Raw genomic sequence first — 22,410 nt, 5'->3', positions numbered from 1 at the left:
TGAGTGATCAAATGAACTATACCTGACAACTATGGTTTAGGTTATTTCCCATCCTTTGTGGGCTCTGCCTGTCAAGCAGCAGAAGGGCGCGTTTGAGGATGTACTGTTTGTTAGCTGGTAATGTTCACATTGCAAGCTACTGGTAGAAACGTTGTGTAGTTGAATAAAGATACACTCAGCGGCTAGTTTATTAGGTACACCATCCCGTTCCCGAAAATTGATCGCTCCTATAGACAGTGAGTCACGTGGCCGTGGCTTATTATATGCAGCAGGCAGACAGGCATCGAGGCATTCAGTTACTGATCGATAGAATGTTAGAATGGACCTAGGCACCGTTGAGCGTGGTATGATCGTTGGTGACAAGTGCGCTGGATCCAGTATCTCAGAAACGGCCAGCCTCCTCGGCTTTTCCCGCACGACAATGTCTAGAGTTTACTGAGAATGGTGCGACAAACCAAAAACATCCAGTCAGCTGTGGTCCTGTGGGCAAGAAAAAGCTCATTGATGACAGGTTGAAGGAAATTGGCAGGAATTGTGCAAGTTAACAGGCGGGCCAAAACAGACAACTAACGGTGCAGTACACAGTGGTGTGCAAAACGACATCTCCTCTGTCCTTGTCGCGGATGGGAGCAGGCGACCAGCAGGCGACCACACCGGGTTCCACTCCTATCAGCTAAAAGCAAGAAGAAGCTGCTCCAGTGGGCACGCGATGACCACAATTGGAAAAACATCGCCTGGAACATGACAGTGAATTTAGTTTACTTGAGTAGCCTGCTCAATCCCCAGACTTCAACCCAATAGATTATCTTTGGGATCAGATGAAAGGTGCATATACTGCCGTCCAATCTGCAGCAATGGCTAGATACCATCGCGTCAGCATGGCCCAACACCTTGTAGAATGCCCCAAAGAATTCAGGCTGTTCTGGAGGCAAAGGGGTGGGTCTGACCCGGTACTAGATGGGTGTACCTAATAAACTGGCACGTGAGTGTATAGTGGTACCTAGTTAGCTAACATCCCCTTGTCAACATTGTTTTTAAGTGTCCAATCACGATTGCTGCTGAAAGGCTACATTGATTGACATCAAATTGGCTAGCTAGCTAATAACAGATCACGTCAATATGCCCCCGAGCAGTCAAACCGAACGCTCTGCTCCCTATTGGGATGTTTTATAGATAATGACCTATAATGACCCCCCTGATTGTTTCCGTTACTGTCTGATTTAGGTTATTCTTCCTTTTAACCTGTGATATACTTACTTGGTAGTTGGTACATGTACCTATCTGGCATCAACCTGGACGTTTAACAATGAACTAGAATGTGTAGGCGGATCATTCCTGGATTGTGGTGGTAAATGTTGTCCCTTTGGCACCATGTAAAAAAACGTTCAAATGACAAAATCGTGACACATAATACACAACTGTTAATTAATAACAAAACACGTTAGGCCTTTATATGTATGTATTTGTATACTTTGTATAAACTACTGCTGAGGGCTCTCAAATTGGGTTGTCCCATTGGTGTTGTGTAGTGACATGATTTGGGGATTCAGAGATATTTATTTATTTTTAATGCAGTGAACAAATGTATTTATGCGTCACAAGCTCCGCTAAAACGATTGACAACTACTTAGTGTTTTTAAGGGATTGTTACATAAATGGTTCAACTATTTTGTTTTAATATCATCACTTCATGAAGAGCATAATCAGAAATACACATTTCCACATTTATCTCTATCATCAGAGTTATACAGCAAGTTACTGCATGCTTCACGATCAATAAACATAAGTTGATCATGTCATTTCAGATATGTGAGGGTAGCCTATCCATTTGAACAGTTGAAGTCGGAAGTTTACAGACACTTAGGTTGGAGATATTAAAACTAGTTTTTCAACCGCTCCACAAATTTCTTGTTAACAAACTATTGTTTTTACAGCAGAACGTGGTACCTTCAGGTGTTTGGAAATTGCTCCCAAGGATGAACCAGTCTCGTGGATGTCTACAATTTTCTTTCTTTTGATTTTTCTTTTGATTTTCAACCGATGATGTCAAGCAAAGAGGCACTGAGTTTGAAGGTAGGCCTTGAAATGCATCCACAGGTACACCTCCAATTGACTCAAATGATGTCAATTAGCCTATCAGAAGTTTCTGAGAACTTGACATCATTTTCTGGAAATTTCCAAGCTGTTTAAAGGCACAGTCAACTTAGTGTATGTAAACTTCTGACCCACTGGAATTGTGATACAGTGAATTATAAGTGAAATAATCTGTCTGTAAACATTTGTTGGAAAAATGACTTGTGTCACAAGAAATTTGTGGAGTGGTTGAAAAACGAGTTTTAATGACCAACCTAGTTGAGCATCATCAACAGGGGGAACATATTAGGTGTACGCTAATAAGCTGTAAGTCATTAAGATACCATATTAGTTTATTTAGAATGGGAAGATGTACCCAAATACCTTTAAGTAAAAATAAACCTAGAAAAAAATTAGTAAATTCTTTCCAAAATGCCATGCCCGTGCTGGAGCACCAATCCGCAAAGAGATTTATTGCCTCGCCACATTGTCCTCGCTCGTCCTGTCTCCTTTTCAGCCCTTTCAACTTTTGAGAGATGGTCTAAGATTCACTTCTGTTTAAAGGAAAATCCTCCAGTGATTATTATAGTTTTGTGACAGGGAGTTATATAGAGAATTCGGGAGGCAGGGGAGCCCTATTTGGTGGTGGTGACGGGATTAGAATTAGGATTAGAATTAGGGTTGGAGCTATAGTTGAGGTTATAGAGGGTTGTGGTTGAAGCTAGGGTTATATTGTTGTGGTTGAGGTTAGGGTTAAGGTTGAACTGGGATGTGAACATGAAGCTAGGGTTATATTGTTGTGGTTGAGGTGAGGGTTAAGGTTGAACTGGGATGTGAACATGAAGCTAGGGTTATATTGTTGTGGTTGAGGTGAGGGTTAAGGTTGAACTGGGATGTGAACATGAAGCTAGGGTTATATTGTTGTGGTTGAGGTGAGGGTTAAGGTTGAACTGGGATGTGGGATTAGAATTAGGATTAGAATTAGGGTTGGAGCTATAGTTGAGGTTATGGAGGGTTGTGGTTGAAGCTAGGGTTATATTGTTGTGGTTGAGGTGAGGGTTAAGGTTGAACTGGGATGTGAACATGAAGCTAGGGTTATATTGTTGTGGTTGAGGTGAGGGTTAAGGTTGAACTGGGATGTGAACATGAAGCTAGGGTTATATTGTTGTGGTTGAGGTTAGGGTTAAGGTTGAACTGGGATGTAGAATTAGGATTAGAATTAGGGTTGGAGCTATAGTTGAGGTTATAGAGGGTTGTGGTTGAAGCTAGGGTTATATTGTTGTGGTTAAGGCTAGAGTTAAGGTTGAACTGGGATGTGAACATGAAGCTAGGGTTATATTGTTGTGGTTGAGGTGAGGGTTAAGGTTGAACTGGGATGTGGGATTAGAATTAGGATTAGAATTAGGGTTGGAGCTATAGTTGAGGTTATAGAGGGTTGTGGTTGAAGCTAGGTATTGTTCTGGGATGCGACGACTAACGAGGAACTTTGTTCTCGTGCAAAGATTTGGACAAATCATGATTTTGCATCTTTTGAATTTGATAGACTTGCCCATAAATTGCAAAGAAAGGGGGTGGAGCTCCCGTCCTACTTACGCTACCAGTTCTAGTATTGTTTCTTTCAGAAGGTCTGGATTCAATCCGTATCGCGAAGATACTTATTACAGCTCAGTTTAAAGGCTTTTCCTGCATTCGCTGAGCCTTCAATCATGGTAAGCGCTGCTCAACTGGAAATTACATTTACTGTTTTTACCCCCTTTTTCATGGGGTCCAGTTGTTAGTAGCTACTGTCTTGTCTCATCTCTACAACTCCCGTACGGACTCGGGAGAGACGAAGGTCGAGAGCCATGCATCCTCCGATACACAACCCAACCAAGCTGCACTGCTTCTTAACACAGTGCACATCCAATCTGGAAGCCAGCCACACCAAAGTGTCGGAGGAAACACCGTGCACCTGGCGACCTGATTAGCGTGCACTGCGCCCGGCCTGCCACAGGAGTCGCTAGTGTGCAATGAGACAAGGATATCCCTACCGGCCAAACCCTCTCTAACCCGGTCGACACTGGGCCAATTGTGCGTCGCCCCATGGACCTCCCGGTCGCGGCCGGTTACGACAGAGCCTGGGCTCAAACCCAGAGTCTCTGGTGGCACAGCTAGCACTACGATGCAGTACCTTAGACCACTGCGCCACCCGGGAGGCCACATTTACTTTTTAACAATGATCTTCCGCAATACTTCCACGACACGGATTGAATCCAGTCCTTAATCGAACATCTGATGCAATTACGCAATATATTTGTTCTGCGTTTTTTGAGAGTACCCTTACCCTAGATGGTAGATGACCAGTGAGGATTCAGTCTAATTTAGGGTAGATGGGATCAAATAGCATCTGAGACATCATCATTCCCTGCAGAAAACCTTTTTAGCAAAACATCATCAGACAAGCCCAGAAAATGTTATCTGACCATCTATTGTTCTTCAGAATTACAATTTCTCCCCCCCCAGGTAAGCATTCTATAGATTTTTATTTTTGTCTTTGCACTACAACAGACATGAATCCTTGGGCTGTGATTATATGACAGACAGAGAGAAATATGGGGGTACAAAGATTTGATCACTCGGGTGGAGAGGTGGAGATAAGGGACCTGAAATGAGCCGAAAACCTGAATAAATACTCAATCACTGCATCCATCCCCTTCTTCTTCTTCTTCTTCTTCTTCTTCTTCTTCTTCTTCTTCTTCTTCTTCTTCTTCTTCTTCTTCTTCTTCTTCTTCTTCTGTCTGTCCTGAAAAGATAGTCCTCTCAAGAAGGCTTCATACTGGATTCGTTTTCGTCTAACTTTTGTTCTATTGTAGCCTAGTTCAGAGGGGGCAAACAGAGTGTCATAACGCCAATGTTCGCCATAGGAATACACGTCATCAGCCCAACAGATTAAACGGTCCGTTTTCTCTGAGAATATCCAACATAAAAGTAACTTTGTTGAAGCAAACTCTCCTTTTCCCCTTCATTTTAAAAGTTATAGCCCCCTCATCTAAATCAATGCTAGTCTCTGTGGACTCCCATTGCTTTGTGGAGTGTGCAGTCTGCATCGTGCGTCATCACCGCAGACTTAATTTCCAAGCAAATCACTCAATTATGTTAAATTGACCTGTTCACCGACCCTGCTATGGACATGACACAGGGTCACTGGAAGTTGTCATTTCTCTTAAGAGCGGAGTGTGAGCAGAGTAGGAGATGTCCTTTCAGGATCAAATCATATTATTTTAAAGATGGCGTAGCAGTCGGGCGTGTTTTTGTCTTGTCCCTACCTGTCCCTTGTAAACATTGTTTTTCCTTCGTATATATATTTAATATTTTAATATCACTTTCTATCTACGGACTGAATATGCTCTCCTGCAACCCGCCTCACCCAATGTGGCACGGATCTGCTATTTTTATACTTAAGAACTCATCAACTCATCAAAAGCTAACTGGCTACTAGTTAGCCACGGCCCGCTAGCTGTCTAAAGTACATCGGACTGATAGCTTAAGAGGCCCATCGGACAAATTCTTTGGCCACTATACCCACCATACGGAGCCCTGCTGATCCGTTGTCTGAACCATCGCCTGACCCGGAACCCCAACAGATGCTAGCCAGCTAACTAGCTACTAGTTAGTTGTCAGCTAGCGGTCATCAGCCACCTCTAGCACGGACAACACTCGCCAGTCTGCACAGAGTGACTCAAACCAGAGCAATTCTGACTTATTTTTCTTCATATTCCTACCGCAAGCTCTGAACCATTTTTTCCCCCACCTGGCTCACCGCAGCTAGCTAGCTGCTATTCGAGTGGCCACTCCTGGCTAATGTCACTGTCCCGAAGCAATAACCAATTAGCCTGGAGCTAGTCTTGCTAGGCCCATCTCTCGGCTAGCCAAAGAGGTCCATCAGCCACTACTTGGACTACAATACCTCTTTTTGCCAACTGGCGGGGACCCTCGCCAACTCATCATGACTGGACCACCGACGTGATTCACCCGTTAGGGTGTTTCTCAATTGGCTCAGCCATCGCTTCGTCCCTCTGAAATCCCATCCGCTCGCATGCTAGCCGCGGCCTGCTAGCTGTCCAGAGCACATCGAACTGTTAGCTTAAGAGGCCCACCAGACAAACTCTTTGGCCACTATACCTATTCTGCCAATTGGCCTGGTTTACCACACGGAGCCCTGCTGATCCGCCTGACGACGTAACAGCACGAGGGGGCCACAACAGACTTTCTTCCATCGCAACGTCCCTCCAAGGCCCTTCTGTTAGCTTGCTATCCCCGGCCCGCAAGCTGACTGAGGCCACTCACTATGATCACTCGGCTACGCATGCCTCAGTTATTTTAGCCTTTACCCTTATCCTACTCCTCCTCTGTTCCTCTGGTGATGTGGAGGTTATTCCAGGCCCTGCATTGCCTAATTCCACTCCCATTCCCCAGGCGCTATCATTTGCTGACTTCTGTAACCGTAAAAGCCTTGATTTTATTTGTGTTAACATTAGAAGCCTCCTCCCTAAGTTTGTTTTATTCACTGCTTTAGCACACTCTGGCAACCTGGATGTCCTAGCCGTGTCTGAATCCTTGCCCACCAAAAACCCTGACATTTCCATCCCTAACTATAACACTTTCCGACAAGATAAAACTGCCAAAAGGGGTGGTGTTGCAATCTACTGCAGAGATAGCTTGCAGAGTTCTGTCTTACTATCCAGGTCTGTGCCCAAACAATTCGAGCTTATACTTTTAAAAATCCACCTTTCCAGAAACAAGTCTCTCACCGTTGCCACTTGCTATAGACCACCCTTTGCCCCCAGCTGTGCTCTGGACACCATATGTGAACTGATTGCCCCTCATCTATCTTCAGAGCTAGTGCTGCTAGGTGATCTAAACTGGGACATGCTTAACACCCCGGCCATCCTACAATCTAAGAACCCACCAGGTACAACCCCAAATCCGTAAACACGGGCACCCTCAATGATATTATCCTATCCTGCTCTCCAATTACACCTCTGCTGTTTTCAACCAAGATCTCAGCAATCACTGCCTCATTGCCTGCATCCGTAACGGGTCTGCGTTCAAACAACCACCCCTCATCACTATCAAACGCTCCCTAAACACTTCAGCGTGCAGGCTTTCCTAATCGACCTGGCCCGGGTATCCTCGAAGGATATTGACCTCATCCCATCAGTAGAGGATGCCTGGTTATTCTTTAATAATGCCTTCCTCACCATCTTAAATAAGCATGCCCCTTTCAAAAATTTTAGAACCAGGAACAGATATGGTCCTTGGTTCTCTCCAGACCTGACTGCCCTTGACCAGCACAAAAACATCCTGTGGCGTTCTGCATTAGCATCGAATAGCCCCCGTGATATGCAACTTTTCAGGGAAGTCAGGAACAAATATACACAGGCAGTTAGGAAAGCTAAGGATAAATTTGCATCCTGTAGCACAAACTCAAAAAAGTTCTGGGAAAGTCGAGTAAAGTCCATCGAGAATAACCTGCTCCCAGCTGCCCACTGCACTGAGGCTAGGAAACACTGTCACCACCGATAAATCCACTATAATTGAGAATTTCAATAAGCATTTTTCTATGGCTGGCCATGCTTTCCACTTGGCTACCCTTACCCCGGTCAACAGCCCTGCACTCAAACTCGCTCAAGCTTCACCCAAATCCAGATAGCTGATGTTCTTAAAGAACTGCAAAACCTGGACCCCTACAAATCAGCCGGGCTAGACAATTTGGACCCTCTTTTTTTAAAATTGTCTGCTGAAATTATTGCAACCCCTATTACTAGCCTGTTCAACCTCTCTTTCGTATCGTTTGAGATTAGCCTCCAACACTCTACTCAACAAATTGAATGCAGTCTATCACAGTGCCATCCGTTTTGTCACCAAAGCCCCACATACTACCAACCACTGCGACCTGTATGCTCTTGTTGGCTGGCTATCTTTTCATACTCGTCGCCAAACCCACTGGCTCCAGGTCATCTACAAGTCTCTGCTAGGTAAAGTCCCGCCTTATCTCAGCTCACTGGTCACCATAGCAGCACCCACCCGTAGCACGCGCTTCAGCAGGTATATCTCACTGGTCACCCCCAAAGTCAATTCCTCCTTTGGCTGCCTCTCCTTCCAGTTCTCTGCTGCCAATGACTGGAATGAACTGCAAAAAAAACTCTAAAGCTGGAGACTCTTACCTCACTAGCTTTAAGCACCAGCTGTCAGAGCAGCTCACAGATCACTGCACCTGTACATAGCTCATCTGTAATTAGCCCATCCAATCTACCTCATCCCCATACTGTATTTATTTATTTATCTTTCTCCTTTGCACCCCAGTATCTCTACTCGCACATTAATCTTCTATACATCTACCATTCCAGTGTTTAATTGCTACATTGTAATTACTTCGCCACCATAGCCTATTTATTGCCTTACCTCTCTTATCCTACCTCATTTGCACATGCTTTATATAGATTTTTCTACTGTATTTTTGATTGTATGTTTACTCCATGTGTAACTCTGTGTTGTTGTATGTGTCGAACTACTTTGCTTTATCTTGGCCAGGTCGCAGTTGCAAATGAGAACTTGTTCTCAACTAGCCTACCTGGTTAAATAAAGGTGTTCTCAACTAGCCTACCTGGTTAAATAAAGGTGTTCTCAACTAGCCCACCTGGTTAAATAAAGGTGTTCTCAACTGGCCCACCTGGTTAAATAAAGGTGTTCTCAACTAGCCCACCTGGTTAAATAAAGGTGTTCTCAACTAGCCTACCTGGTTAAATAAAGGTGTTCTCAACTAGCCCACCTGGTTAAATAAAGGTGTTCTCAACTAGCCCACCTGGTTAAATAAAGGTGTTCTCAACTAGCCTACCTGGTTAAATAAAGGTGTTCTCAACTAACCCACCTGGTTAAATAAAGGTGAAATAAAATAATGAAAAATAACATTCAGCACTCTGAAATATGGCTCTTTAGCACAACGCCGTTAATACTCGCTTTAATGAAGTGACAAGACACGATTGAAAGAAAAAAAACAGGCACACCGGTTTCAATTTCAACAGAACATTTTACTGGAAAATATGCTTTAAAACCCATTATGTACAAGACAATGTCAGTTGTGTACATCGTTTCTCTCAGTATACTTAACACCCAACTTTACTCAAAAAGGCATTTTCTCCTTCCCAATACCAAGAGGGTAAAGTACAATGAAAGGCTCTATTCACATATTTTCGATGTCGATCATTTCAAATCATTTATCACCAGTAGAGATATACAGTGTGTATTTTATTGTTGATATCTACATTGATATCTACATTGATCTACCTCATAAAATGCATTGAGAGTCAATGCTTCAAAATAAACAAATTGTCACATTATCTTAAATGACTCATAGATTATAATTCAGTTGAGACTACTTGCTATATAGTAAAACAGACATACAAAAGGCTGTGGATTTCTTAATGGAACTAAACGTCAATCATGGGGTTTTCCTTCCCCTCCCCAAAACATAATTGTCACGTTCCAGGCCGAAGACATTGCAGACATTGCGTTGCATCAACCAATGGTTGTGTGCCAGGCCATCGACCGTACAGTCGGGCATCAGATTGCTGCTGTATCATATGATGTTGTTTGCTGATTTGTTAAACACCTATCCAGGTGTTGCGAGATTTGACATGGGTGTGTCTTCAATGTGGTCAGCCAGTAACGCGGCCATAATCCACCAGTTGGGCGGGCTGTATGCCTCCTCAGTGTGTCATCAAGCTATCCTCCTCTAACTAAGCCAATCATCTTCCAGCTGAGCCAGCCACCGGCCATCTCTGAGTGGGGGCAGGGGAGGGAGGAGGGAAGATGTGGCTGAAGAGCACACCTACTGGGCTTCGTCCCAAATGTCACACTCTTTCCTATATAGTGCATTCCTTCTGACCAAAGCCCATGTCTACAAGGCAGGCATAAGAAATAGCATCTTCGTCTGTCTGAGTTCCTATGAGACGTGAAAGAAAACAAACATTTTTGTTTCGTTTTCCCTCAGTGCCTCGAACTCTGAAGCGTACAGTACAGTACAACGAGTCGCTGCACATTAAGTTTCAAAAAGAGTGAGACATCAATCATTTTAGGGCATTCTCAACTTTCTTACCCCTCCCATCTCTTCCACGTTGCTGCTACGAAACACAGATGGAGGAGAAATATGTTTGTGGAGTCTTACTCTGTGCTCTATACCATGTCACATACAGTAGCATTGATAGAGGCAAGAAGCAAATAGCTTAAATGATTAGCTAAAACAAATCCTCATTTTTTTTTTGATATTTATTTTGAATCCGTTTTTATGTTTTCCCTAAGACTTTCTATTTCCCTCACACTTTCTATTTCCCTCACACTTTCTATTTCCCTCACACTTTCTATTTCCCTCACACTTTCTATTGAAAAGGTAACAGTACAGTCATAGAAGTTGAAGTCACATGAAGGAGAAGTTACGGGTGGAGTGAGAGACAGTATGGCTGTTTGCACCTTCAATTAGACACAGCAACGCATGAGAGTCGAGACGAGAGAATGAGATACAGAGAACAGAACACGACCTATAGAACTTCTGCTGAGTCAGAGTCTGGGTGACATGACTCCAACAGAGAGAGCGTCTCCGTCGCGGACCATATGGTGGCATCTTTTGCTCTATCTGAGGGATGACATCGATATCCACCACTCAACTCTTCACCCTCAAGAACATGAAAAAGGACAGCAGAACAGCCACACAAAAGAAGAGAAATGTGTTATGTTGCGTTAACTTGGCGCCGACAGAGAAGGGCTGTGCAGGGAATAATGCTGTGTGTGTGAGCAGGGTGGCTTTGACTTTGTGTGGAGTTATTCTCTTTTTAGATGTTCACTGGCCGTCTGACTGTCTGCCCCCAGTGTTCTTGATACAGTAGTGTTATGGTGTGATGCTGATGGGCGCGCACGCACACACACACACACACACACACACACACACACACACACACACACACACACACACACACACACACACACACACACACACACACACACACACACACACACACACACACACACACACACACACACACACACACTACTCTCTCCCCTCGGTGCATATACATTACAGCACATAACTCTGCTGAGCCCCAGATGGCTCCTTAATGGCTTGGAATGATGAAGATCAGAACCAATTCATTAAGGTCCTATTTTCTGACTGGACCAAGGCCCGGTGGGGGAATGGGTCCTGAGGGGGAGCCAGGACTGTCTAGCTGATGGTGAGAGCAACCAACAGGCTTGAGGCTAGATGGAGTACAGCTACTGATGGAAGGCATTGACATGCGCCATTTAAAGGGCATCACCCCGATGGAGACAGTAGAAAGGGATCCACCGGGTAACACTGATAGGGGTTTTGCTTGAGCTATTGGCCATGATACCAGGTCTGACATCACAACGCATCTGCTGGAAGTGTGTGCCAGTGACTTCACTCTGTGGTGTGAAATGGTTCAGCATGGCTATATCAGAGAGGGAAAACGCACACGCACGCAGCCACACACACACGAACGCACGCACGCACACGGACCTGTGAACGCACATGCACAGACACATATGTATTTGTGACATCGCCCCTACACTTTTGGCTCTGGAGCTGAATCAGTTGAAATAGATAGAAGATAAATGATATATACATTCATCCCAAGCAATGGCAATGAGGATTACAATATCTGGGGATCAGATGATTTCATGGCTAAAACCTGAGTTATTGAGGAGAATTCCGAAGAAACAGCAAACATAACCAATGTATCATATTCTTACAGAGTGAGAATGAGCTAGACTATATTCATGTGTTGTATACATACACACCGACATATGGATTGAATTTTGCTTTTCCAATCCAGATTTCTCTGAGAGGTCCAACCAGAACAGAACCAGACAATTGCCCGTTAAAGTGCTATGAGCACCTCAAACATGATAATACATGTTTTTGTTCCTCGTTTCATAAAGGGAGAGAGCAAGAGCACAGAAGATCTCTCTCCCGTTCTACTCGTTCACTCTTTCTCTCCATCTTCAGGTCTTGTTGTCCTTCTCGCATCCCTTCTGCTTGGGTGTCGCTCTTTTTGACCCTCGACCCTTAGTGGTTGCGAAGGCGGTGAAGAGGCGGGTTGAAATAAATAATGGGTGACACACACAGCGCCATGACAGCTGCCATGTCACCCCTCGCCTCCTCCTCGACCTCTCTATCACTCCTGTCACCTCTTCGTCCTCCTCCTCATCACCCCCCATCTCCCAGTCCTCTCCTGGATGAAAGCAGGTGTGATAGATGTTACAGTGGGGCTGAGCAGTAGGGTTGAGTTGAGCAGTGGTGTTCAGTAGGTCCTCCTGTCCCAGTAGAGACTGCATGTATGCTCCAGGACGGACGTGACGAGGAGCCCCGTCATAAAAGATCCTCGTAGTCCAGGAGTTTGGAGTGCTGGCGGGCTTTCCACAGGCGGAAGACACGGAAGTCAAAGTACATCTCAATCATCTCTTTTCCTGGATAGAAGAAGGTACAGTGGAGGTTCACTTCAGGGTACCTTGTTAATAACACAAAGAATTTGCTCATTTATATGTTGCCCTCAGGCGATTCCACCTTAAAGCGGCAATCAGCAGCTGAAACAATTTACAAAGCGTCCTCTCCGCCCCTGTTTCGGTAAAAAGCTGAGGGAACGGGGCTGGAGAAACGCAACCAATCTCGGATTAACAGAGGGAGCTATGGATGCAAAGACTGACCATGCATGATATCACACCATGTCTGTGGCTACATAGTGTCTGCTTACAGTGGCTTTATTTACAAACATTGGAGTAAAACTAGTTTATATGTTGGGTTCTGATGGGGTATGACAGTTGAACTAAGCTCATGAGACATTTTATAAGTTATATTCTTCAAAAATCAATGGGTACATATCATTCATTAATAAGTCCAAAAATGGATGTAGCAACTGCTGATTGCCCCGTTTATACACTGTATGTGTTACACACAGATATCAAATGTGATAATAATCTCTTTAACATTTGACTTGTTATTCTCAATAACAATATAATTTACAACGAATGGTTCAACTTCTACCATCTAGCATTGTGTGTTGACACTGTGTCATTCACTGGTCAGGGAGCACCCAGCTAGCACATAACGTTCTGAGAACGGCCATGATACACTGACAATTTGGAGAGGCAATGTTTGCTGCAACTATTTTACATTGAAAATGAGCAACTTTTTACTTTCTGGGGAATCTTGATCAGCAGCGCCACCTAGTGGGCAATATGTAGGAATCGTCCAATCAGAGCACAAATATTGGTCATGTGATCAGTCTGCTGTTCCAAAATATTTTGGAAAACATGGCAACCATTTTTCAGCTGAAGCGAGAAAAAATCTACTCCCATGTTGGAGTGAGATGTTGGCCATTACCGTCTCTTATGTTTCTCACTACAACATTATATCATGATACGTTAATACATACATACTGTGTTCAGTTTGTCATGTTTAACTGACAAAAATATCCACGGTGGTGTGCATGTTAATCGATTAGCATGCTAACGGCAACCCATAATAAGTCAATGGGACAAACAGGCTAGTTCGTTATCTAGCTAGCCATGCAGATTTCATTTTAAATTGTTTTTGTATGTTTAACTAGATGGTTAGCTTACCATTTACACTTCCGTGCTTAGAATTGTCAAGTAATATGTTTTCTAAATCTAGTTATCCTTATGTCTGGATTGGCAGTAGGTTTGAGTGGATAACCAGGGCACAGGCAACACCTCTTTGTTGCTTGTTTGCTAGCTGATAAATTCCAGTTCAGATGTGGGCGTTAACAGCCAACAACAAGCTATAGGAGATGAGTAAATTAATGGGGAAATTGAGTTTGAAATTGATATATGCTGCTTCATATGAAATATATTATTCATGTCCATGTTGCTCACTGCTCATCATTGCTCCAGTGTCTCATACCCCACTCTGTTGCCAGCAACATTGCTCTGCAATATTGCCTCAAAGAAATTGCCAGTGTATCATGGCCTTTAGAGCTTGGTGAGAGTGGTTCTCATATGGTTATTTGCATAGAACCTTTCTGGGAATGGTACAGCATAGTTGCTTGGATTTGGAACATTCCAAACATTCCGGAACTTGACAACAAAATCCCGTTGTTTCTTGGTATTTCATTACTTTGACACTTAACTTTTAACGCTTCCTAAAGGTTCAAACATGGGCACATTTAATTTAAATGTTGGTAATGTTCTAGGAACGTTCTCCAACTGGTTTGACACTGGGAATCATTTCAGAGAACATTAATGAACAACGTTCTTCTGTGGGAATGTCAGTACTTCAGCATAACGTTTCCTACAGGTTTCCTCATGGTTCTGTTTAAAGTCATGTTTTCAAATTGCTCTGAGAACATTAAGAAAAACTTTAGTAACGTTCAGAGAACGTTCTAAGAACGTTTAAAAACATATACATTCCGTTATCAACATCAACAAAAGTAATTGGCCTCACCTAATCTTAACGAGTGCTTGTTTTCTTTGTATTGGGGTCTGTTTTAATAGGCTAAAGTAACAGCTTTCGTAAAAAAAATGTAATGCTAGCTCCATCCTGGTGGTGGACTAATTCCATAGATAGAGAACAGAAGATTAGTTTCCATGTGTCCTACCTGTGCTTGAAGTAATAAAACAAAGTTAACCCAAAATAAGGTAGCAGTATTATTAAAAGTCTTATTGAAACATTCAGTGAACATTTTAAATTATGTTTAAATTACCTATAATTACCTTCAGTGAACTTTTCAAATTACCATTCTCAGAGAGTTAATAAAGAACCTCCCTGCAACCTAAAAATAAATGTTCCCATAACAGGCTAAATGTTCCCTTATGTTCTCAGAATGTTGAAAAAAATGGCTTCATTCCCACAACCAATGTGAAACCAAATACATACGTTCCCGCTACCGCCAAGGAACCAAATGTGCTAGCTGGGCAGGTTTGTTTGACCCTCTCCACAGTGCCTTGCAGACCATATCTAACTCACACCAAAGTGTATGTGTATGAGTGTATGTCGCTGACAGTCCTCACCCTGCGCAGACAGCTCCAGTGGCGACTCAAATTCGATGGAGTAAGGCCTCATCAGGTTCTTCAACTTCTGGAACAGCTGTTGGCCAAAGATAAGAACAGACACCAATTAATCCTCCAGCCTGGCTCTCCCTCCTCACCGGGGGGGCTTGGACCTCAAAAGGACCCAGCTCCAAGCTTTTAGGCTATGGCAAACTCCTCATTTATCCAAGATGAGGAGGGAGAGAGAGAGAGAGAGAGAGACAGAGAGAGACAGACAGAGAGAGAGAGAGAGAGAGAGAGAGAGAGAGAGAGAGAGAGAGAGAGAGAGAGAGAGAGAGAGAGAGAGAGAGGGAGAGGGAGAGGGAGAGGGAGAGGGAGAGAGAGAGGGAGAGGGAGAGGGAGGGAGAGAGAGAGAGAGAGAGAGAGAGAGAGGGAGAGGGAGAGGGAGAGGGAGAGAGAGAGGGAGAGGGAGGGAGATGGAGAGAGAGAGAGGGAGAGAGAGAGAGAGACAGAGAGAGAGAGAGAGACTGTGTGTGTGTGTGTGTGTGTGTGTGTGTGTGTGTGTGTGTGTGTGTGTGTGTGTGTGTGTAGAAGAAAACATTTTAAAGGCATCCAGTGATTGCCGGTTGCTGTGCTTTTGCTTCTTCTGTATAAACAACATGATGCTGTACTCTGTGATGACACTCTGAGGAACACTCTTCTTTCACACCACTGGAGACGTGCCCATGTGGAGAATCAAATAATTAACTCATCTGTAATTTAATGGGCTCTAGAAGCTCTGGCTGACAACTCTCATTCTGGGAGCCTTTGCTTTAGTGTTTTATTGAAGCGAGCTTGATTTCTCTTCGTCGAGCACAACAGTCTCCACTCAGCAGCAAGCCCTTTCTAGCTGTTTTTCTGATCTGCCAATCTGTCTCCCAGTAAATACACCCTGCCAATACACATAGAATGCTGGGAGTAGGGAGAGATGTAGAGAGAGAGGAGGGAGAGATGTAGAGAGAGAGGAGGGAGAGATGTAGAGAGAGAGAAGGGAGAGATGTAGAGAGAGAGGAGGGAGAGATGTAGAGAGAGAGGAGGGAGAGATGTAGAGAGAGAGGAGGGAGAGATGTAGAGAGAGAGAAGGGAGAGATGTAGAGAGAGAGGAGGGAGAGATGTAGAGAGAGAGGAGGGAGAGATGTAGAGAGAGAGGAGGGAGAGATGTCGAGAGAGAGGAGGGAGAGATGTAGAGAGAGAGGAGGGAGAGATGTAGAGAGAGAGGAGGGAGAGATGTAGAGAGAGAGGAGGGAGAGATGTAGAGAGAGAGGAGGGAGAGATGTAGAGAGAGAGAAGGGAGAGATGTAGAGAGAGAGGAGGGAGATGTAGAGAGAGAGAGGGAGAGATGTCGAGAGAGAGGAGGGAGAGATGTAGAGAGAGAGGAGGGAGAGATGTAGAGAGAGGAGGGAGAGAAGTAGAGAGAGAGGAGGGAGAGATGTCGAGAGAGAGGAGGGAGAGAAGTAGAGAGAGAGGACGGAGATAAATAGAGAGAGAGGAGGGAGAGATGTAGAGAGAGAGGAGGGAGAGATGTCGAGAGAGAGGAGGGAGAGATGTAGAGAGAGAGAAGGGAGAGATGTAGAGAGAGAGGAGGGAGAGATGTCGAGAGAGAGGAGGGAGAGAAGTAGAGAGAGAGGAGGGAGAGAAGTAGAGAGAGAGGAGGGAGAGAAGTAGAGAGAGAGGAGGGAGAGATGTCGAGAGAGAGGAGGGAGAGATGTAGAGAGAGAGGAGGGAGATAAATAGAGAGAGAGGAGGGAGAGATGTAGAGAGAGAGGAGGGAGAGATGTAGGGAGATGAGTAGAGAGAGAAGAGGGAGAGATGTAGAGAGAGAGGAGGGAGAGATGTCGAGAGAGAGGAGGGAGAGATGTAGAGAGAGAGGAGGGAGAGAAGTAGAGAGAGAGGAGGGAGAGAAGTAGAGAGAGAGGAGGGAGAGATGTAGAGAGAGAGGAGGGAGAGATGTAGAGAGAGAGGAGGGAGAGAAGTAGAGAGAGAGAAGTAGAGAGAGAGGAGGGAGAGATGTAGAGAGAGAGGAGGGAGAGATGTAGAGAGAGAGGAGGGAGACAAGTAGAGAGAGAGGAGGGAGAGATGTAGAGAGAGAGGAGGGAGACATGTCGAGAGAGGAGGGAGAGAAGTAGGGAGAGAGGAGGGAGAGAAGTAGAGAGAGAGGAGGGAGAGATGTAGAGAGAGAGGAGGGAGAGATGTAGAGAGAGAGGAGGGAGAGAAGTAGGGAGATGAGTAGAGAGAGAAGAGGGAGAGAAAAGAAAACGAGGGATTCTCTACCCTCTTCATTGAGAACAGTAGTGTACCTTCTCTCCATTGGGGTTTCCCAGGACGTAGCAGCCCATAATGTGGATGAGGTTGGGTTCAGGGTTCACTTTGCTCATGAACCGACTCAGCCTCCTCCAGAACCTGTTGTAGGAGGACGACATGGTTCAGTTACAACAATACTGCTACTCCAACAGTACAAACAGAGAGACAGGTACTGTATGTATATGTCCCTAATGACACCCTATTCCCTATGTAGTACACTACTTTTGAGCAGGGCCCTTAGGGTTCTGGTAAAAAAAATAGTGCACTGTATATGGAAAAGGGTTCCACAATGTCAAAAGTTGTGCACTGTAAATGCAATACGGTGCCATTTGGGATCCATCCAGGTACTGTGTGAAGAGCATGACCGCTGTGTGAAGAGTATGACCGCTGTGTGAAGAGTATGACCGCTGTGTGAAGAGTATGACCGCTGTGTGAAGAGTATGACCGCTGTGTGAAGAGTATGACCGCTGTGTGAAGAGTATGACCGCTGTGTGAAGAGTATGACCGCTGTATGAAGAGTATGACCGCTGTGTGAAGAGTATGACCGCTGTGTGAAGAGTATGACCGCTGTGTGAAGAGTATGACCGCTGTGTGAAGAGTATGACCGCTGTGTGAAGACCGCTGTGTGAAGAGTATGACAGCTGTGTGAAGAGTATGACCGCTGTGTGAAGAGTATGACCGCTGTATGAAGAGTATGACCGCTGTGTGAAGAGTATGACCGCTGTGTGAAGAGTATGACAGCTGTGTGAAGAGTATGACCGCTGTGTGAAGAGTATGACCGCTGTGTGAAGAGTATGACAGCTGTGTGAAGAGTATGACAGCTGTATGACAGCTGTGTGAAGAGTATGACAGCTGTGTGAAGAGTATGACAGCTGTGTGAAGAGTATGACAGCTGTGTGAAGTATGACCGCTGTGTGAAGAGTATGACCGCTGTGTGAAGCCGCTGTGTGAAGAGTATGACCGCTGTGTGAAGAGTATGACCGCTGTGTGAAGAGTATGACCGCTGTATGAAGAGTATGACCGCTGTATGAAGAGTATGACAGCTGTGTGAAGAGTATGACCGCTGTATGAAGAGTATGACAGCTGTGTGAAGAGTATGACAGCTGTATGAAGAGTTTGACCGCTGTGTGAAAAGTATGACCGCTGTGTGAAGAGTATGACAGCTGTATGAAGAGTATGACAGCTGTGTGAAGAGTATGACAGCTGTGTGAAGAGCATGACAGCTGTGTGAAGAGTATGACAGCTGTATGAAGAGTATGACAGCTGTGTGAAGAGTATGACAGCTGTATGAAGAGTATGACAGCTGTGTGAAGAGCATGACAGCTGTGTGAAGAGTATGACAGCTGTATGAAGAGTATGACCTGCTGACAGCTGTGAAAATGACAGCTGACCGCTGTATGAAGAGTATGACCGCTGTGTGAAGAGTATGTATGACAGCTGTATGAAGAGTATGACAGCTGTGTGAAGAGTATGACCGCTGTATGAAGAGTATGACAGCTGTATGAAGAGTATGACCGCTGTGTGAAGAGTTTGACCGCTGTGTGAAGAGTATGACAGCTGTATGAAGAGTATGACCGCTGTGTGAAGAGTATGACCGCTGTGTGAAAAGTATGACAGCTGTGTGAAGAGTATGACCGCTGTGTGAAGAGTATGACCGCTGTGTGAAAAGTATGACAGCTGTGTGAAGAGTATGACCGCTGTATGAAGAGTATGACCGCTGTGTGAAGAGTATGACCGCTGTGTGAAGAGTATGACCGCTGTGTGAAGAGTATGACCGCTGTGTGAAGAGTATGACCGCTGTGTGAAGAGTATGACCGCTGTGTGAAGAGTATGACCGCTGTGTGAAGAGTATGACCGCTGTATGAAGAGTATGACCGCTGTGTGAAGAGTTTGACCGCTGTGTGAAGAGTATGACAGCTGTGTGAAGAGTATGACAGCTGTATGAAGAGTATGACCGCTGTGTGAAGAGTATGACCGCTGTGTGAAAAGTATGACAGCTGTGTGAAGAGTATGACAGCTGTATGAAGCGTTTGACCGCTGTATGAAGAGTTTGACCGCTGTATGAAGAGTATGACCGCTGTGTGAAGAGTATGACAGCTGTATGAAGAGTATGACAGCTGTGTGAAGAGTATGACAGCTGTATGAAGAGTTTGACCGCTGTATGAAGAGTATGACCGCTGTGTGAAGAGTATGACCGCTGTGTGAAGAGTATGACAGCTGTGTGAAGAGTATGACAGCTGTATGAAGAGTATGACAGCTGTATGAAGAGTATGACAGCTGTATGAAGAGTATGACCGCTGTGTGAAAAGTATGACAGCTGTATGAAGAGTTTGACCGCTGTATGAAGAGTATGACCGCTGTGTGAAGAGTATGACAGCTGTGTGAAGAGTATGACAGCTGTATGAAGAGCATGACGGATGACACTAACTGGCTCATGTCCTCTTCTTTCTCCACCTTGGCGAATGTGGCCACTTTATTCTTCAACAGGTACAGATGCCCTGGACCTCCCTATAACAAACCCACAGCTTTTCAAGTTCACAGTCAAGATTCAAACCAACACCACTACCTGGCACTCACAGGAAATACAGTAGTCATACAATTAGCCCCTCCACTTCAAATCGCTAATTGAATTGTTATCTATCTTCCCGCTGGGATTTACATTCAACCTAACAAGGGTTTTCTTTTGTTCTTTCATAATCATCGTCATCTCTCTTTCTCCCCTATCTTTCTCTCGCTCTACTCTCCCCCTGTCTCACCTGACAGAAGATGAGCATCCTCCAGATTCTGCTGCCTCTCCTGTAGGCTGTTAGCTTCTTCTCAATCTCCTCTGTGGAGAGAGAGCAAGAGAGTGGGGTTAGAGAGAGAGAAAGAGAGAGAGGTTAGAGAGAGAGAGAAAGAGAGAGGGGTTAGAGAGAGAGAAAGAGAGAGGGGTTAGAGAGAGAGAAAGAGAGAGGGGTTGGAGAGAGGGACAGAGAGAGGGGTTTGAGAGAGGGACAGAGAGAGTGGTTGGAGAGAGGGACAGAGAGAGGGGTTGGAGAGAGGGACAGAGAGGGGGTTTGAGAGAGGGACAGAGAGAGGGGTTGGAGAGAGGGACAGAGAGAGGGGTTGGAGAGAGGGACAGAGAGAGGGGTTGGAGAGAGGGACAGAGAGAGGGGTTGGAGAGAGGGACAGAGAGAGGGGTTAGAAAGAGGGACAGAGAGAGGGGTTGGAGAGAGGGACAGAGAGAGGGGTTTGAGAGAGGGACAGAGAGAGGGGTTGGAGAGAGGGACAGATAGAGGGGTTGGAGAGAGGGACAGAGAGAGGGGTTGGAGAAGGACAGAGGGGGGTTGGAGAGAGGGACAGAGAGAGGGGTTGGAGAGAGGGACAGAGAGAGGGGTTGGAGAGAGGGACAGAGAGAGGGGTTGGAGAGAGGGACAGGGAGTACAGTTAAAACAGTATGGAACACTAATCCCTACATAGTTCACTACCTTTGACCGGAGCCCATAACAAAGTTAGCGCACTACATAGGGAATAAGGTGCCATTTGGGACTAATAAAAACACAGTCACATAAAGGGCAGTTTACCTACCGAGGATATCATCAAACGTAGCATGTTCATGGTCCTGGAGACACAGAGACATGGTATCCACTCAATATCACTGAATATTATGCACGATAATTGATTTATCATATGTGCATGCAGACATAGAGAACAAGTTGACGGTGCCAAGTGTGTGTGTTCGTGTGTGTGTGTGTGTGTTTGTGTGTGTCAAAGACCAAAGCATAGCAGTTGGCTAGCTACTGCTCTGTTCCAGCTGTTGTATGCACATGTGTACTTGATCATAAATCCACTCACATAGAGGATAGGGATAATTGATGGGTCATCCCTGCGGATGATGGTGGGAACGTACTCCGCCTTGGGGACTTTGGAGGAGATCAGCTGAGTGAGAGACGGAGAAAGAATAGAGAAGAAGAAGATGGAAGAGAAAGAAGGGTTCACTTGTCTCTCTCTGCTGTGTTTTGTCTCTAAACCAATGCCTGCTGAGCCCCTAACATTCCTTATTCATACGAGTTTGTCTGAGCAGCCAAGATGCATTGTATCTGCGGCTCTTTACTGCCATTCAACGGGATTGGAGTCAATTCCACTTTATTTCAGTCAGTTAAGGATCTAAAAATAGCCCATTTATTTCTGTACGTAATTTTTTTTGTTTGTTCACGAGCTTAACTTCCATTCATGTGTTGAAGAATCACAACAACCTTGCTATTCCAACTCAGTAAACATGTTCACATACATACGAGTCTGGGGAAATAACAGCCCTTTAAGACAGACAACCCTCCCACCCAATCACAGGGCTTACAAATGACAGCCCTTTAAGACAGACAACCCTCCCACCCAATCACAGGGCTTACAAATGACAGCCCTTTAAGACAGACAACCCTCCCACCCAATCACAGGGCTTACAAATGACAGGACAGAGGCGGATGTGGTGCCAGATAACCACAACCAGTCAGTGGTAACGGCATGGCGCAAACTACTGACTTGTGAAATACACAAATTGAAAATATCCTCTGCGAGCTCCATCTAGCTAGCTAGCGGAATTGTTTACAGCAGGACATGAGCAGATAGTGCTCTGGACGGATATCCGGCATGCGTACCAACTCTGCCCTTTCCTCCCTGCCAAACTGATGGAACATTGGTACATTGTTGAAGGCAACCGTGGTCTGTCTAGAGAGACTACAGCGGAATTTTGCAAACCCTAGTCCCTCACCATGATTTTGGGTGGGATGAAGTCATCTCCCTCACAGGCAAGTCTCTCCATCTCCCTCTCCTCCTCCCAGTCTAGCTCCTCACGCTCCCCCTCATCCAGGGTCCCACACGAGGCAGGCAGGTCCCCACCTGATCCCCCGACACAAAGAGCAGGCACACCGTCAGAAAGAGAGAGAGAAAGAGAGAGGGAGAGAG

General features: G+C 45.1%; 1 protein-coding gene across 1 annotated transcript in view; it reads right to left on the bottom strand.

Annotated features, from left to right (window-relative positions):
- Positions 1-10,952: 10,952 nt before the first annotated feature.
- Positions 10,953-22,410, bottom strand: part of nsmfa (NMDA receptor synaptonuclear signaling and neuronal migration factor a) — a 60,324-nt gene continuing 48,866 nt past the window's right edge. The window contains exons 9-16 of the mRNA XM_064972473.1: positions 22,217-22,344; positions 21,304-21,387; positions 21,037-21,070; positions 20,226-20,296; positions 19,898-19,977; positions 17,466-17,568; positions 15,151-15,226; positions 10,953-12,591 (exon numbers count right to left, since the gene is read on the bottom strand). Of these exons, the coding sequence (XP_064828545.1) occupies positions 12,494-12,591; positions 15,151-15,226; positions 17,466-17,568; positions 19,898-19,977; positions 20,226-20,296; positions 21,037-21,070; positions 21,304-21,387; positions 22,217-22,344 (674 nt within the window). The 3' untranslated portion in view covers positions 10,953-12,493. The remainder of the gene's footprint in view (positions 12,592-15,150; positions 15,227-17,465; positions 17,569-19,897; positions 19,978-20,225; positions 20,297-21,036; positions 21,071-21,303; positions 21,388-22,216; positions 22,345-22,410) is intronic.

Source organism: Oncorhynchus masou, chromosome 8, assembly GCF_036934945.1.
Source record: "Oncorhynchus masou masou isolate Uvic2021 chromosome 8, UVic_Omas_1.1, whole genome shotgun sequence".
Classification (NCBI taxonomy): domain Eukaryota; kingdom Metazoa; phylum Chordata; class Actinopteri; order Salmoniformes; family Salmonidae; genus Oncorhynchus; species Oncorhynchus masou.
This window is presented reverse-complemented; position numbering and strand designations above follow the sequence as displayed.